At 53.8% G+C, this 19321-nt stretch overlaps 1 protein-coding gene across 4 annotated transcripts in view; it reads right to left on the bottom strand.

The window, feature by feature from the left end:
• Positions 1-19321, bottom strand: part of DHRSX (dehydrogenase/reductase X-linked) — a 203218-nt gene that overhangs the window by 58124 nt on the left and 125773 nt on the right. For 2 of the 4 annotated variants that reach the window (XR_008289987.1, XR_008289988.1), the window contains exon 7: positions 4528-7400. Coding sequence is in view for 1 of the 4 variants with exons in the window: in XM_053202005.1 (XP_053057980.1) it covers positions 7197-7400 (204 nt within the window). In the remaining 3 variants the exon portion in view is untranslated. Of the gene's footprint in view, positions 1-741; positions 3796-3986; positions 7401-19321 lie in introns of those variants that run through there. The other 2 variants (XR_008289985.1, XM_053202005.1) reach the window with 2 other exon arrangements.

The raw sequence follows: 19321 nt of genomic DNA on the forward strand, positions 1-19321 counted from the left end.
TCCCCCTGGGGCCTCGATGCTACATGCGAAGGAGCATTTGACATATTGCAGGATTTTGTGTTTGAAAAGCAAGATAGGTAGCCGTCCAGGGTGTGTCGGGAGCTGTGTTCAAAGCATCCAGTCTGGAAACAGTGCTTGTATGGTCAGGTGGACGGAGACCAAGGGGGACCCTGCGGAACACCTTTGCCTCTGTTTCTATGCACGTTAATACGAGTACACAATTCAGAGGCATTTAGCACGTTCGCCACATTGTGCAGCCATCACGCCCATCTGGTTCCAGAACATTCTCATTCCCCCAAAAGGAGACCCCATGCTTTACTCCCTCCCCCGGCCCCTGTAACCACTAATCTTTCTGTGTCTATGGATTTAAGTATGTTAAGACGTTTTTGAGGCTGGTTCTTGCTGTGTGTATTAATATTTCCTTTTTCATGGTCAAATAATATTTCAGTGTAGGGATGTATGCTAATGCATTTTTCTTTTTTAACTACCATTCAGGCTCAACGTGGGGCTTGATCTCATGCCCCTGAGATCAAGAGTCTCATGCTCCGCCCACAGAGCCAGCCAGGCACCCACTAATGCTTTTTTATTATTTATTTATTTTTTAAAAGTGTACTTATTTTTTTAATATGAAATTTATTGTCAAATTGGTTTCCATACAACACCCAGTGCTCCCCCAACAGGTGCCCTCCTCAATGCCTATCACCCACCCTCCCTTGCCCTCCCCCCCACCCCCCATCAACCCTCAGTTTATAGTCAGCTTTTAAGTCTCTTATGTTTTGGCTCCCTCCCTCTCTAACTTTTCTTTTTTTCCCCTTCCCCATGGTCTTCTGGCAAGTTTCTTAGGAGCCACATAAGAGTGAAAACATATGGTATCAGTCTTTCTCTGTAGGACTTATTTCACTTAGCATCACACTCTCCAGTTCCATCCACATTGCTACAAAGGGCCATATTTTATGAAAAGATGCTCAATGTCAGTCCTCATCAGGGAAATACAAAGCAAAACCACACTGAGATATCACCTCACGCCAGTCAGAGGGGCTAAAATGAACAAACCAGGAGACTATAGATGCTGGAGAGGATGTGGAGAAACGGGAACCCTCTTGCACTGTTGGTGGGAATGCAAACTGGTGCAGCCACTCTGGAAAACAGTGTGGAGGTTCCTCACAAAATTAAAAATAGACCTACCCTATGACCCAGCAATAGCACTGCTAGGAATTGACCCAGGGGATACAGGAGTGCTGATGCATAGGGGCACTTGTACCCCAATGTTTATAGCAGCACTCTCAACAATAGCCAAATTATGGAAAGAGCCTAAATGTCCATCAAGTGATGAATGGATAAAGAAGATGTGGTTTATAGGTACAATGGAATACTACTTGTCAATGAGAAAGAATGTACTTGTTTTGAGAGAGAAATAGAGCATGAACAGGGGAGGAGCAGAGAGAGGGACAAAGAGAGAATCTCAAGCAACCTCTGAGCTGTCAGCACAGAGCCTGATGCAGGACTGAAACTCATGAACCATGAGATCATGACCTGAGCCAAAGTCGAGAGCTGGAGGCTTAACCGACTGAGCCCCACAGGTGCCCCAGGAATGCATTTTTAATGCGCCCGCACTATCCTAAAATGAAATCATAGATACTTACCCCCAGAGTCAAATTGAATGATAGCCACGCCGTGTCCACAGAATACAATTTATAAGAAAGTGATAGGCGTTGGAACATGTCAGTGCTTGGAGACGATGCAGCAGGAAGATGCTTGCGTGTGGGATCCCCAGTGAAGGTGTCGGCCTCAAAACAGAGGCTGCCCCAGGCATGCTGTGTTCTCACTCAAATGCCAGCAGCTGCAACCTGAATTTCTGCACAAGTTGAACGATGCAACCAAGGGCAATCTTGGATTCATGCAGTGGTTGCTAGGCTGGAAAAGGCAACGATGGCATTTATGTGTCAACAGAGCATTTGGTTCCAGACTCGGGTTAGTTACACAGAATGTTCACCTGCATCTGGCCAGACGCTGAGAAGGCATGTGGGTGTTTTCTCAGTGTGCTCTCCTCTGTGTTTCCATGAACCATGTGGAGAACAGCCAGAATGGAAAACCACCGGGCCATGGGGAAGGGAAGCCAACAACTCATCAGGTGTAGGTGACTTGGACCCAACGCACGACAGTGGTATTACTCACACAGTATGACTCACTTCTGCAGCCTGAATCCCCGTGTACAGCCAACCTCTTGCGAGGGCAACGACCATAAAAAGACTCATTGGACAAAACAGGACACTCTTGGCCCAAGTCATAGTAAATAGACATCTCCCAGTGTAAGCGTCGATCGAAGCACCGTGCCCTACACATTAAGTATATACTTAAGGTATACCTCAATAAAGTCAGAAGAATAAAATGAATACCCCCCTAAAAAAAAAAGGCCCTCGTAGTTACCATGCTCTGATTTTCTCTAGCATATGTTCCACGAAAACCCAGTTGGCCACACTTAGCACCGTGGTAGACCAGATGTACCCCACGGTCTTCTTTGAGGGACAACGTAAGTGGGTCTCGGGTGACTTAGAGCAAACAAAGTTTTTAAGGCACTGCTGGACCTGTGACAGTAAAATTATTTTTAAATCTACACGTCTGGGAAAATTTAAACACACGCTTGAGTAGCCCACGGGCTAAAGAGGAAAACAAGGAGACAGGAATGGCAGACCATATCTGTGAGACATAAACCAAGTCAGAGGGAGAAATGAGGGACACAGAAGGCTAGACGTCCAGAAACCAAAAAATAAATGGCATTCGTCAAGTCAGGAAGTCGGACGATACATCCCAGAAAGAAGGCAAAGAATTGTAAAGAGAAGCAAAGGAAGAAATTAGACACCTGGCGTAACCAAAAATGATAGATTAGCAACTAAACGCACACACTGGTAGAGCTCTATTCCTGAACAGGAGAACGCACTTCACTGGTTAAGAATCTCAGAGCCAGAGATTACTACACGCACACATTCACACACTGTCCCTTCAGGGCACATGCTAGAAACCAGGAGGGACTTAAGTCTGGGTTTGTGTTTGTGCTTTTAAAGCTTTTGGTAAACAAGCAAAAAATGTACACCCAATGCCTAGGATACCGGTACCCAGATGACAAAAAATACAGCTGCCACTACAATCCCTTGAACAACACGGCGTGAACTGTGCAGGTCCACTGAGATGCGGATTTTTTTCAATGAATACAGCACATTCCTGTAAATGTATTTTCTCTTCCTGTGATTTTCTTTTTTTTTTTTAATTTTTTTTTAATGTTTATTTATTTTTGAGACAGAGAGAGACAGAGCATGAACGGGGGAGGGTCAGAGAGAGAGGGAGACACAGAATCTGAAGCAGGCTCCAGGCTCTGAGCGGTCAGCACAGAGCCCGACGCGGGGCTCGAACTCACGGACCGTGAGATCATGACGTGAGCCGAAGTCGAACGCTTAACCGACTGAGCCACCCAGGCACCCCCTTCCTATGATTTTCTTAATCGCACCTTATTTTCTGTAGCTGATCTCATTGTAAGAACACGGTATATAATACACAGAGCATTCAAAATGTGTGTTAGTTGACTATTTATGTTATCGGTCAGACTTTCGGTCCACAGTAGGCTCTTAGCAGTTAAGTTGTTGGGGGGTTAAGAGTTACATGTGGATTTTTCAGTGCATAGAGGCTGGGCAGCCCTAACCCCTTGTGGTTCAAGGGTCAAGTGTGATTTCTCCACTTGAATGGCAAATCAAATCCAGACTTTGGATGCAAAGGCACGGGTGGCATACATTTATTCCTGAACTTCCCTTAAGCAGACTGCATACATGGGTCTTGTCCTCTCAGCAAAGCTGGGTGCAGACAGGGTGTGTGTCGGCATCATCATTCAGTAGACGATGCATCACAGAGACCCAAAGGCTTAATGATGGCACCCAATGCAAGACTTCATGCTTCCCAAAGCTCCGATCCGATGGAAATGAGCATGGAATGCCCTCCCTGACCCATAGGCCAATCCAAGAAGCTTCCCCCCAGTCCCGCCTCCTTCCTTGGAGGGAGCCCAGTGCACCTTCTCTGGTTGTGTTTCCTAATAGCCAAGACGAGAGGTGCCCATGCCACCTGTTCATGGTACAGACATCCTCAATATCCAGTTGGCATCTAGACAGAGCCTTTGTACTACACGGACCAGCCTTTGGTCACTTGAGTGAGCTTGTGTTTCCTCAGAACCTGGCTTGTAGCAATGACTGACTGACTGACTGACTGACTAAGTGACTGAACAGATGAATGAACGATGGGGTCCCTCCCGCTGCTGAACCCAAACAGAGCTCATTGTTGCTACACCGAGGGAAGAAAAGAACCTGTTTAACGAGAAGACAAACACACATCATGAGCCCAACTACCGAATCGAGTCTTGCCCGCGGATGGAAAGTCGTCACCCTGGAGGGTGCACGGAGACCCTGTCCACTCCCCTAACGTGAGCCACAGGCTCAAACCCAGGACCTCCAGTGCCTGCCAAGCCACGGATTCCGCTTTACTCACCCAGAGATCCGCACGATTTCTCCAGCTTCTGGGAAATGTCTCCGAGGAATTTTATGATCCGGTGTCGAGGGAACAAGCTACCTTCTCCAGAACTATGTTGTTGTTTTCTTCCCTCTCTCTCCCACGGAGGAAAAGAAACATAAGGGCTGTCACGTAACAAGGAGGAGGAATCTGAGGCCAGGGTCCTACAACGTTCAAATTGTTTGGGAAGCGCGTCTTCTCAGCTTGGGGACTGTGGCATCTGTCAAATCCCGGCGTGTGTGTCATCTCAGTGGCAGAAGATGTCGGCTTGGCCAGGAGCCATCCTGAGCCTCGACTCAGAAAGTACCTTTGTGATCATGGACACGGTCGCTGGCATTTGTGTACAATGGCCTCAAGCTGTAATGGGTTCTCTGATGACATATAAATGCTCCAATGTTGGCACCTTCCAGAACTCAAGATTCTGTTTCGTGGTGCAAATTCCCGGCTGTTCAGAATACTAGATGAGCCACAGCTCGCTCTTGGTTTAATCAAGGAAGGGATTCTAGTTCTAAAAGACATTAGTCCGGAGTCTAGGGCTTCAGTAGGATATCTGAGCAGTCTGAGGGCGTGCCGACACCCAGGGCTGGAAGCTGTAATTCAAATGTGCCTGGCTCAGGGGAGGGGGGGGGGGCGGTCCTTGAACTTGGCAGATCAAGAAGATGCCTTCAGAAGCTCTACAGAAATGCTGATTTATCCAGAGGAATTGCTTCTGGAATTCTGTTGAAATTGGAGATGACCAGCAATCCTTTTCAGAGGCTCCCCCAGAGGGCAACCAAACCCCACGAGCCTTAGTGGACCTTCAGAAACATCGTCAGCATCTTTGTTGAGAAGGAGGTCTCTGTAGGGTTGACCACGTTGGCCACGAAAACACAGAGAACTCACCCCGGGCATTGTCACGTCTCCCAAACCAGAGCAAAGACATTCCTTTGCATTTTATTAAGTTCCCGTTAAGGGACGCTCCATTCCCGAAGGAGAACGCCTCATGGCGCCAGTCCATCCACCCTGAACATCCAAGCAGCGAACTATAAAGCACCTGTCCCCGTGTCCAGTGTGAACCCCACACTGGAAGAGATGCGGGCTGTCGTTCCAAAGCATGCATGTGCCCGGAGTTGACATCAGGTTTGAGTCTTTGATGAGATTCTGTCAACTGAGGGAATGGAGAGTGAGATGACCAGCCTGCGGTCACTGGTCTGGAAATGCCATCTGCAGTCCAGAGGCACACACACAGTGTCCTTTCTATTGCATTTCCAATGGCTAGTTTGTCGTTGTTAGAATTTGAGGACATCTTCAGACGGAGGACTGAGCCATCCTTGCCCGACTGGGAGTGAGGGTGAGCCCTAAAGTCAAGGATCCTGCCCAGTAGAGTGTGTGAGATATTCGGAAGCGTCGGGAACTGTATGAGGTCCTATCAATTTCCATCAGATTCTATCAGGTTCCAAATTCCTATCAATTGGTTGGTGGCTTAGAAGCATAGGAGTTCACCTTCTCCCAGCTCTGGAGACCCAGGCGGGGTAGGGCTCTTGAAAGCCAGGCAGGGCAGGGTCACGTTCCCTCCAGAGGCTCCCGGGGAAGATCCTTCTGGCCTCTTCCACCTTCTGGGGGCTCCAGGAGTCCCTGTGTGTGGCTGCGTCTCTCCAACCTCTGTCCCCATCGTCACATGACCTCTTCCTCGTTTGTCATGAAATCTGTCTGTACTTATTTCAGAAGAGGAAACTTGGGATCACGTTGGGTCTGCCTCGAGAACCCAAGATGATCCGCTTGTCCTAATTCCCTCCCAAAGATTATCTTTCCAAGTAGCATCACATTCACAGGTTCTGGGAGGGTAGCACGTGCAGGTATCTTTTGAACCGGATCGTACTTCACCTCCTAGAGAGACCGACTGGACACAACCCCAACGACCTTAGACATTCTGTTAGGGACACAACCCATGGGGACACAACCCATGGCAAGAGCTCTCCAGACCCCTCTCTTCCTCCCCATCCTACAGATCTCTATGGGGAGTGCCGTCCAGGACCCTGTCCGCCCACCTGTTCTACGGAATCCCTGACTGGCATTGGTCATATCCACATGACGATGGGCTTGAGCTCATGTCAGCAGACCTACGGGCTGAAGGTGGCACCCGGGGCCGGGTCATTGTCAAAGTGTGGAGTAGACCATGGGTTTCCACCTCAACCTGGACCCAACAGACTGAGGAAGGCTCATGTCTCTCTGTCTTGGGGACCCAGGAGTCCAAGCTGAGTGTCCAGAATAGTGGGTGCGTGGGAGAACAAAGGACTCACGGGACCCAGAAACCTCTGGAGACCCAACGCTTCATGCTCGTGTCAAAGTGCCTGTGTCACTTGGAACATGTCTCCTCAAAACTACTCCCTGCCGTGTGTTACTCAAGAAACATGGAACACTTGGCTTAGGCAGCATTTAATGGTTCCTGGCACTTGGGAGAAACTTGCCACACAATTTATGGCTCACGGCCACTTGGAGGCCACACTCAATATTTCTTTTGTTCCCCGATTTCCCGCAAAGGCAGGACAGCAGACAGGAGACCGTTGGGGACAGAGCCCTGAAGGCAACAGCTGTGGAAAAGGCAGACACGGGGATCGGTCACAGACCTGCGTTTGCCGGGCCGAGGCGAGGTCTTCCCAAGGTGGCCGTTACCCCAAGAGGGTGTCTTGGGTCACGTCAGGGATGCTGGTCATCTGGCAACTTGTGGCCCACAGTTGTCTCTGGAGATCTCGGTCGTACGTGACCGTCAGAGACTTGGTCTCTTTCTCGTTGTAAAGGTAGCGGCCGCCGATTCCTTCCAGGTCCGGGGTGACTGCTGCGTAGACGGAGGTCCAGGCTCCCTCATCTGGGGTCTGCCGGAAGAGGGAAGGCCAGGACGCGTCAGCTTTGGGAGCACAGGGCACGGGATTCTTGGGGCCCCCACAGACGCGAGTTTCCAGCGGGGGCGTTCCTGGGCAACGGTCACCGCGTAGGGGGACAGCAAAGTGCAAAGAGAAGCTGGGAACGCAGACAAGACACGTGAGGGCTGAGCCCTGCGTCTGGCGCACCGCGGCAACGTCACAACGCCACAACGTGGGCACGGTCCGCGGGGTAGGGGACCCAAAGGGACCTCAGGACACTGCAAATGGTGGCGACCCCAGGACCCTCGGGGCTGTGATTCTGCGCCCAGAAGCCAGCAGAACGTCCCCTGAGCTGCTTACCACAGGCTGAGCGCTTCGGGGGGGGGGGGGGGCGCTTATGTTGCTTAATAAACTTGCGGAAATCCGCCCGCCCCAGCCCCTCAACCCTTCTCACGGGCCCCGTCGGTCTACACAGCCGACCCCGGAACAACACGCGTCCGCTGCGAGGCGGATGCTTTTCGGGAAATGCCACACAGTCTTGGAAATGCGTTTTCTCTGCCTAATGAGTCTCCTTCTCTGGCCTCCCCTGTCGTCAGAACACAGTGCAAAGCACACACAACGTACCCAACGCGGTCAACCCGTTTACGGGACCTGCGAGCCTGCTCGTCCAAGGGAGGCCTCCGGGCCTCACAAGGTAGACGTGCGTCTTCATCTGCACGGGGGTGGGCCTTCCCACGCACGCGCACACACTCCCACGTGCACACCCCCCCCACGGACACGCACACACTCCCACAGACACACACACACACTCCCATACACACACTCCCACGTGTACACACTCCCACGTGCACATCCCCCCCACAGATACGCACACACTCCCATAGACATGCACACACACTCCCATGCACACGCACACACTCCCACGGACACACACACTCCCACGCGCACACCACCCCCCACGGACATGCACACACTCCCACGCACACGCTCCCACGCACGCGCGCACACTCCCACGTGCACACACTCCCCCCCACGGACACGCACATACTCCCACAGACACACACAGACTCCCACGTGCACACACACCCCCCACGGACACGCACACACTCCCACGCACGCGCACACAGTCCCACGTGCACACAACCCCCCCACAGACACGCACACACTCCCACGCACGCGCACATACTCCCATGTGCGCACACCCCCCCACGCACGCGCACACACTCCCACGTGCACACATCCCCCCACAGACACGCACACACTCCCATAGACACACACACACGCCCATGCACACACTCCCACGCACGCGCACGCACTCCCACATGCACACCGCCCCCCCACAGACACACACACACTCCCACGGACATGCACACACACTCCCATGTGCGCACACACACCCCCCACAGACACGCACACACTCCCACGGACACACACACACTCCCACGCACGCGCACACACTCCCACGTGCACATCCCCCCACAGATACGCACACACTCCCATAGACACACACAGACACACTCCCACATGTGCAAACACACTCCCACATGCGCACACACCATGAGCACACACACACTCCCACGCACGTGTACACACTCCCACAGACACACACACTCCCATGGACACACTCCCACGCATGTGCACACACTTGCATGCACGCATATACTCCCACGTGCACACAAACATTCCCACAGACGCCCACACACACGCCCACGGACACACACACTCCCATCTGTGCAAACACTCCCATAGACACACACACTCCCACATGTGCACACCCCCACGGACACACACACTCGCATGCACGTGCACACACTCCCATGGACACACACACTGCCATGCACACACTCCCACGAACAGACACACAATCCCAGGGGTATAAACACACTCCCACAGACACACACACACACACACTCCCACGTGAACACACACACTCCCATGCATGCACCCTCACATGCACGCGCACACACACACACACTCCATGCACACACACATTCCCATGTACGCACACACACACTTCCATGGACACATACCCCCATGTGCACACACACTCTCCCATGTACACACACACACTCCCATAGACACACACACTCCCAGAGGCACACACAACCATACACACTCGCATGCACACACACTCGCATGCGCACACACACAACTCTATACACACTCATACTCACACGCATGTACACACATTTATATGCACATACATTCGCAGGCACGCAAGTCATGTACAGACATATTTACCTGCACACGCATATGTTCTCACACACATGTATTCATATGTATTTTCACATGTACACACAGGCACTCACACTCCCACACATACCTTCACACACATAGTCACACATACATACTCATGCACACACCTATGCTCATGGGGACAGTCATGTACCCACATGCACACATCCATTCCCACGCACACACACACACATACTCTGATACACACACATAAGCTCATATTTACACACCCGCGCACACATTTATACACACATACACTCCCATGCACATGCACACAGTCACCCAAGCCATCCCCGGGCAGCCAGCTCTGCTGACACACGAAGGGGCAAGGAAAAGAGCAGCGTCTTGGCTAGAATGCATCTTGTGAAGAATTAATCACATCCACTTACCCAACTATCATGGCTTAAATACATGATAGATGCTAGGCTTAAAAAAGCAACCGCTGATCATTTGTAGAACATTTTAAAGCCTTGGGCTCATAATGAAGACGGAAATGAGATTTCATTTGTATTCTTTAATTCCTAAACGTTTTGACAGCTCATGAAATAGATGGTTTTATTCATTTATTCCTCATTATATCTCATATCACATCGTAATCATCACCCATCAGAGCAATTATAGGTCATGTCCGCGTGAGACAGAGGGTGTCATGATAAGTGTGGAGACGCACGTGTGTGTACAAGTACACACACACGTACACACATGTGCTTACAGGCACACACATGCTCACGTGCACACACACTCACCTGCACGTACTCATCCATGTGCACACACATGTGCTCACACACTCACCCATGCACACACACACGTGCTCACACATGGTCACATGCACACACATATACTCATACATGCATACACTCACTTGTGCACACACTTGCTCACATGCACACTCACCTGTGCGCACACATGCCCACATGCACACACGTGCTCACACATGGCCACAGGCACACACACATACACATGCACACACTCACATGTGCACACACATGCACACACGTGCTCAGACATGGCCACATGCACACACACATGCACACACTTGTGCACACACACGTTCACACACTGAAACATGCACACACACATATACACACGTGCTCACGTGAGCACACACGTATTCAGGCACATGCACACACACTAGCCCACACGCACACACACGTGCTCACCCACAAGCTCGCATGCCGTCACACACCTGATTTTAACCTTTGGGGATTTACCTGCATGCCCTGGAGGATGAGAACACACCCAAGAGCCTCAGGACCTGGGTTCAAATTCCTGCCTCACCACCTGTTCCCTGCGAGACCTTCGCCAAACCAACCACCTCCCAGGACCCTTTCCTCACGTGGAAAACGGAAGTTATACAACTAGCTTTTCCACACGAGGATCAGGGGAAATGCGCGACGCCTTGGGAGTGAAAGGCTTTAGGCAAAAGTAGAAACATGGCTCCAAGTGATACACAGGAACCACAAGGGAGACGACTTCTGAGCCCGAGGGGGCTCGTAGAGCGGGAAACGCCACGGGCAGGGGGACGGCCAGCACAGCTGAGTAACCAGGGGGAGCGTCCCCCGGGCCCAGCTCCAGCCTCAGTCTGTGCAGCAGCCTTCCTGCTGAGCTGGACGGGGCTCCGCGGAAGCCACAAGCCTCAGGCCAGCTGATCTGCGCCCCCCAAAACTCATACGGTGAAGCCCTCGCCCTCGGGCCCCCAAAATGCGTTTGATTCAGAGGTGGGTCTTTAAACGGGGGATTATGGTAGAATGAGTCGTTAGGATGGGCCTGATCCCAAGGGGATGGGGTCCTTCTAAGAGGAGAGGATGAGCAGACAGACAGGACAGAGGAGGAACAAGCCTCTGCCCCTCCCTGGACCTCACACACCGCCTCAGCCCTGCCTGATCTCAGACCCCCAAACTCAGCCCTGCCTGGATCTCAGACCACAGGCCTCAGCCCTGCTGGGATTTCAGACCCCCAGCCTCATCCCTGCCTGGACCTCAGACTCCCAGCCTCAGCCTTCCATGGATCTCTGACATTCAGCCTCGGCCCTGCCTGGATCTCAGACCCCCAAACTCAGCCTCACCTGCATCTCGACCACAGGCCTCAGCCCTGCCTGGATCTCAGACCACCAACCTCGGCCCCGCACGGATCTCAGACTCCCAATCCCAGCCCCGCCTGAACCTCATTCTCCCAGCCTTGGCCCTACTTGGACCTCAGACTCCCAGCCTCAGCCCCTCCTGGACCTCAGACTCCCAGCCTCAGGCCTCCTGGATCTCAGACTCCCAGCCTCAGCCCCGCCTGGATCTCAGACTCCCAATCCCAGCCCCGCCTGAACTTCATTCTCCCAGCCTCGGCCCTGCTTGGACCTCAGACTCCCAGCCTCAGCCCCTCCTGGACTTCAGACTCCCAGCTTCAGCCTTCCATGGATCTCTGACTTTCAGCCTCGGCCCTGCCTGGATCTCAGACCCCCAAACTCAGCCTCACCTGGATCTCAGACCACAGGCCTCAGCCCTGCCTGGATCTCAGACCCCCAGGTTCAACCCTGCATGGACCTCAGACCCCCAGCCTTCGCCCTGCCTGGATCTCAAACTCCCAGCCTCAGTCCTGCCTGGACCTCAGACCCCCAGCCACAGCCCTGCCTGGAACTTAGACTTTCAGCCTCAGCCCTGCCTGGATCTCAGACCCCCAGCCTCAGCCCTGCCTGGACCTCAAACTCCCAGCCTCAGCCCTCCTTGGATCTCAGACTCCCAGCCTTGGCCCTGCTTGGAATTGAGACCCCCGACCTTAGCCCTGCCTGGATCTCAAACCCCCAGGCTCAGCCCTGCCTGGATCTCACAGACCCAACATCAGCCCTGCCTGGATCACAGACCCCCATCCTTGGGACCATCCTGGACCTCTGACACCCAGCCTCAGCCCTGCCTGGACCTCAGATCCCAGCCTCCCCCCTGCCTGAATCTCAGACTCCCAGTCTCGGCCCTGCTTGTATCTCAGACTCCCAGCCTCGGCCCTGCTTGTATCTCAGACTCCCATACTCAGTCTTACCTGGATCTCAGAACCCAAACCTCAGCCCTGCCTCGATCTCAGACCCCCAACCTCGGCCCCGCCTGGATCTCAGACCCCAGCCTCACCCCTGCCTGTACCTCAGACCCCCAGCCTCAGCCCTGCCTGGATCTCAGACCCCCAGCCTCAGCCATGCCTGGCCTGCCTGGACCTCAGACTCCCAGCCTCAGCCCCTCCTGGACCTCAGAATCCCAGCCTCACTCCTGCCTGAATCTCAGACCCCCAACCTCGGCCCCGACTGGATCTCAGACCCCCAGCCTCAGCCCTGTCTGAACCTCAGACCCCCAGCCTCAGCCCTGCCTGGATCTCAGACCTCCAACCTCAGCCCTGCCTGACAACAGACCCCCCAACCTCGGCCCTGCCTGGATCTCAGACCCCAGCCTCACCCCTGCCTGTACCTCAGACCCCCAGCCTTGGCCCTGCCTGGATCTCAGACTCCCATCCTTGACCCTGCCTTGACCTGACTCCCAGGCTCACCCCTGCCTGGACCTCAGACTCCTGGCCTCGGACCTGCCTGGATCTCAGACCCCCAGCCTCTTCCTTGATTGGATCTCAGACTCCCAGCTCAGCCCTGCCTGAATCTGACTCCCTGCCTCGGCCCTGCTTGTATCTTAGACTCCCAGCTTCAGTCTTGCCTGGATCTCAGACTCCCAGCCTCGGGCCTGCCTGGATCTCAGACCCCCACCCTCAGCCCTACCTGGACCTCAGACGCCCAGGCTCAGACCTGCCTGGCTCTCAGACCCCCAACCTCGGCCCTGCCTGCATCTCAACGTCCTGGCCTCCACCCTGCCTGGATCTCAGACTCTTGGCCTCGGCCCTGCCTAGATCTCAAACACCCAACCTCAACCGTGCCTGGATCTCAGACCCACAGCCTCGGCCCTGCCTGGATCTCAGACCCTAGCTTTAGATGCTCCTGGATCTCAGACTCCCAACCTCGGCCCCGCCTTATTCTCAGAAACCCAGGCTCAGATTGCCTGGTTTTCAGTCCCCCAACCTTGGCCCTGCATGGATCTCAGACCTCCAACCTCAGCCCTGACTGGAACTCAGACCCTCCTGCCTGGATCTTAGACTCCCAACGTCAGCCACGCCTGGATCTCAGACTCCTGGCTTCGGCCACACCTGGGTCAGACCCCCAGCCTCGGCCCTACATAGACCTCAGACTCCCAGCCTCAGCCCTGCCTGGATGTCAGACCCCCAGGCTCAGGTATGCCTGGACCTCAAACCCCCAGGCTCAACCCCGGCAGGATCTCAGACCCCCAGGCTCAGACCTGCCTGGACCTCAGACCCCCAGCCTCGGCCCTGCCTAAATCTCAGATCCCCAGCCTCGGCCCTGCCTCGACCTCAGACCCCCAGGCTCAGCCCTGACTGGATCTCAGCGCCCCAGCCTCAGCCCCCCAGCCTCAGCCACCTGGATCTCAGCATCCCGGACTCAGCCCTGCTTGGATCACAGATTCTTGGCCTCGGCCCTGCCTGGATCTCAGACCCCCAGCCTCAGCCCTGCCTGGATCTCAGACCCCCAACCTCAGCCTTGCCTGCTTCTCAGACTCCCAGCCTCAGCCCTGCCTGGACCTCAGCCTCCAAGCCTCGACCCTGCCTGGATCTCAGACTCCCGGCCTCAGCCCTGCCTGGATCTCAGATCCCTCAGCCTCGGCCCTGTATGGATCTCAGACTCCCATCCTTAGGTCCCTCCTGGACCTCAGACACCCAGCCTCAGCCCTATGTGGATCTCAGCCTCCCAGCCTCAGCCCTGCCTGGATCTCAGACCCCCATCCTCAGCCCTCCTTGGACCTAAGATGCTTTACCTTGGCCCTGCCTGGATCTCAGACTCCCAGCCTCAGCCCTGCCTGGATCTCAGACCCCCACCCTCAGCCCTGCCTGGATCTCAGCCTCCGGGCCTCCACCATCCCTGGATCTAAGACTGTCAGCCTTGGCCCCTCCATGATCTCAGACTCCCAGCCTCAGCCCTGCCTGGATATCAGACCCCCCACCCCGGCCCTGCCTTGGTCTCAGACCCGTAGCCTCAGCCCTGCCTGGATCTCAGCCTCCTGGCCTTCACCCTGCCTGGATCTCAGACTCTTTCCTTCTGTCCTGCTTGGATCTCAGACTCCCAGACTGGGCCCTCCTGGATTTCAGCGTCTAGTCTTTGGCCCTGCCTGGATCTGAGACTCCCATCCTCAGCCCTCCCTGGATCTCAGACCCCCATGCTCGGCCCTGCCTGGATCTCCGAGGGAGACAATGAACGTGTGTGGTTTAGGACACCCAGTCTGTGGTGCTTAGTTGTGGAAGCCTGGGGAACCCTAATTCAACTCAGTAGATGATTTTTCCTCTCCGCCTTGGAACGTTCCCTGCGGAAGGCTCTAGGAACAGCTGGCCCGGCAGGTGGCTCCTATCTCAGGAAGGAGCTGTGTGCACCCACCTTTTCCAAGGAACAGGTGGTTATACCTTCACTCATTTGCTACATGACGAGTCCGGGGCAGGACATGGTCAGATTCGGCCCCACGGACCTCAGAGTAGGAAGGAAGACTGGTATCGGCAGAAACTTCTCAGCCATGTGTCCCGCGAGCGATGGCGTCCCCGTTTGGACCGAATGCGCGCGTCCCCCAAGACCCTTACGGGAAAGCCCCAACCCTCAATGGGACGGTATTAGCAGGTGGAGTCTTTCGCAAGTGATCAGGGTGCAATGAGGTCGTGGTGAGATCAGTGCTCTTCCCGGAAGAGGACTTTGCCACCTGAGCGAACGCACACATGCCCCAACCCCAAGCTCTACATTTGAAAGATGCCGTGGTCTAGGTGATGAGAAGACCACGAAGACGAAGGAAGGTTTGTCCCGAATCTCTTTGAGCTAGAACCCTGCACACCCCAGCGGCAAGGGTAGGCACAGCTGGTCCCCTCCGCTCTCACGTCTCCCCTTTGCTTCTCTGTTTTGCGCTCTTATTTTCTGACGTCCTGTGCCTGTGGCTCACGGTGGAGCGATCCGCCATTGGCTGGGCACCAGGCTGTAGGCTGGATGCCCCAGGGAGCCACCATGTCTGAACCTTGACGAGGAAAGCCCACGTGGGTCGACTGTTAATGGGGCCAGCAGCATAAAGCCCTCCCGCTCTTGGCGATCTCTTGCACTGGGATCCTCCCTCGCTAACTCAACTTTTCCCGTGGTGGACGCCATGTTGGGAAGAAGGCAAGGTCAAAAGGCTTCCTCTCCTATGACCTCTACGACCCGTACCTGGAGGGTAAAGATGTAGGTGATATTCCAGGACCCATAAGCTCAAGCTAGGGGATGTTCATCCCCAGGGACCAGCGTTGTTAATCCTTTCTTCTTCTTCCCCCGGATCACTCTTTGGCTCATTCAGTCATGGAACTCACGTCCTAGACAAGTTCAGCCCCAACCAGGACGGGTAAATGAGGCAGACCCTCCTTAGCTTAATTCGCCAAAGAACCATCGATAGGATGGGATCCAGGTACGCAACTGTGTTCAAACTGACTGGCGACTCAGGTCCGTGATCATACACATCGTGGAGGCAGATCGGGAAGGACCTAATTAAGACGGATATGCGGAAACCCCACATCACCTGCATTCTGTCTCTGGCCTCAAGCAACACCAAGGACAGATGACCACCATCAAATCCCCCAGCAAAATCTGATTACCTGCCCTCGTGCAGTTGTAGTGGAGATGAGCTGCTTTCTGGCTCACTCCCAGAATGATGAAGTGTGTTGTTTCCTGGGCAGTCTGTGCTGAAAAAAAAATCAGTCACCTTCTGCATAGATAAGAAGGTTCTCTAAACAATGCTTCCTCTGGCATAAATAACATACCCCATTTTATCTACAGCTTGTAAAAAAAAAAAAAAGAAGAAGATAACGCTTAAAGACTTGGAAGATGTCTAAAATGTGAAACCAAACCCAAGAGTGAAATGTGTTGCTTTTATCAGGGGCAGGGGGGTCGCTGGGGAACCAGACGCCCGCTGGGAGACCAGGGAAGAGGGCTCTGTGTATTTATAGTTAAAGGTTTTCTCTGCGTGAAGCCACGGATGGAACTGGAAACTACAGACTGTTTCAGTGCGATTCAGTACAGCAAATGTCTGTTAAATGCTCACCAATATTTTGTTGGCTCTCGGGGCAGAGAAAAGCTATTCTGAAAACAACCCCCACCACCCTGTAGCTCACAAGAGGCCGGGGCTGTGGGGTCGACGGTTGGGCACAGATGCCTGAAAAAATAATAGCAAAATAAGGATGGGATTTAAAGCGTGCTAAATACATCCGCAGGGAAACATGAATGCCTTATAATCACATAATTATAGAGGGCTTTGCAGTTTTGGAAATGCTTTCACACATATTCGGTTAGCGATTTTGACAACAATCTTTTCAGATGTTATTATCCAGAATTAACAAATTACCCAAGCGAGGGGCATTGTGGGTGGTGGGGGCGGGGGAGGGTCAGGGTGGGGTCGTGCTGAATGCCCACGTCTTGGTTTTTCCATAGACCCCAACCCTCTCTCTCTTGGTCCTGAATCTGCCTCCCCGCCCCCCCCATGCCTACGGTTCATTTCTCACCTCCTTTCATGTCTTCGTCTGTGGAATGAAAACCTGACTCTCCTCTGAGCCACAGACGCACATTCGTGGCAGCCCAGCTTGGTACATGGGGAACTAGAGACCCTACTTAACCCCCTCAAGGACAAGCATTCCCAGATCACCACCTGGGCATTTCTCATTGCCCCATGTCTTGGACTGGAATCACCATTACTCTCACTTTCCTAAGTCAGCAACCCTGGAATTACCATTGAGTCTTTCCTCTTTCATATGCCAGAGTCAACCAGTCAAGATGTCTTGACCTTCCTCTCTCCCGCTCGAGCACATCCAGTGCCCCCTGCACCAATGCAATGGCCTCTAAGTGGATGGCTCTGATCCCACCTCATCACTGACATTCCCCAACTGGCATCCAGAGCTAACATCCTAAGGTGCCCATTGGCTTGTGACGGGAACTCAACTAGCTATCCCTTGGTTTGACTCCAAGCATTCTCATGAGTGCCGAAAGCAGAAATCTGGTGGCAGTGGTCTACCCTAGTGTTGGGGGTAGCAGGCGAAAGCTTGACTGGGCTTCAGCCTTGGAAGGTGGGTTGAAGACTGGGCCAGGGTCCAAGGAGGATGAACAATGCTGGAGCTATGTGTGATGCAGAAAGTGGGTCAAGATGGCGGGTGGTCAAACGGACTTCCATCACTGGAAGGTTGCCTGAGATGTCCTCAGTCTGTCTCAATGGACATCCTGCACTGCCTCCCAGCTCCACACCTCCTGGGGGATCCCATCTGGTTTGATGTAATCAGGATATACCTGAGAGGCGGGTCTTGCCCACCTGCTCTACAGAGGAAGGAGCTGAAGCCAACATACTTGGCAAAGACACAAGAGAACGGTCTTCAGAGCTGAGACCCAAGGGAGGTGAAACCTCCCAAGGGAGGAATTTACCACAAACTTGGTGGCTTAGTACAGCACAGATCTATTCTCTCAAAATTCTACAAGGTTACAAGGGTAAAGCGTATCTCAGTGGGCCAAAATCCGAGGGTTGGCAGGGGCTGCCTTCTTCCTGGATGTTCCAGGGGAGAGTCTGCCTCCTTGTCACTTCTTTCTCCAAGTCCGACTCACCCTCCTCTCCCTTACGAGGACCCCTGTGATGGCGCTGGGCTCTCCTGGATCGTCTGAAATATCCTACCACAGGTTGATTCCACGATGGAAGACGAATGGCGGTAGGTCCCTACAGCACGACAGAAGGTCAACTGAAGGTCGTGATCAGAGTGTGCTTGAATCTTGTTGAACGAGGGGGGAAGGATGGCTGGACGTGTGCCCTTGAGTTGATTAATGCAACCTGCCATCCTCCCGACACATCCATCAAAAAGCAATCAAGTGACCCAATGACCGGCTGATCCAAATGCATATTAAAGAGAACCAGCCGTCACCAGTCGTACATGCTGTGGTGACGTGGCCACATCCTACACTGTCAATTTGTTTCATTTGAATAGGAGACCCACCTACTGTGGGGAGACCCACAATCAGACCTGGGATTGTTTGAAACAAGCCCCACACAGGGGTCCAGAGGCACCCGGCACCGAGGACCGTGCTTCCTCATGGTCCCCACTGATCCTGAGGCAGTGAGGTAGGTGCATGGGGTTGCTGTCCTAACACCACGGTCCCCACACCTGACAGATGCATTTTCTGCATCGGCACTGGCATCCGTGGGTCTCACGACCGCTGAAAAGCTTCACCTACACTCATACGGAGCCTGGGAAAGTAGAGACCGACAGACTCGTGCCAGCCTCCAGCTTCTTCTCAAGGAACTGCGCCATGCGTCCCCGGGGTGCTCCCAGCCGGGTCTGGGGCAGGCCGAATGAGGCTGCTCTCTTGGCGTGAGACAATATTTCCAAGTCCCTTTGCTGGAGGAAGCAGACACCCGATGATGAGTCGGTAGGAAGGCAGATGGAAAAGGAAGGGCGGTAATGAAGCCCTGAAGGGAGCTGTGGGGTGCAGCTGGTTCACGAGTGGCGCTCGGATGAGACCAGGGGCACGCATGGCGGGCAGGCGTCGAGAAGAGCTCCCCTGGCCGTCTTCATTAATTCCAACACTTGTCGAAACCCACAATCCTCGAAGGGACCAAGCTAAGCTGTCAACGCTGACT

This window comes from Acinonyx jubatus, chromosome X (assembly GCF_027475565.1).
Source record: "Acinonyx jubatus isolate Ajub_Pintada_27869175 chromosome X, VMU_Ajub_asm_v1.0, whole genome shotgun sequence".
Classification (NCBI taxonomy): Eukaryota; Metazoa; Chordata; class Mammalia; order Carnivora; family Felidae; genus Acinonyx; species Acinonyx jubatus.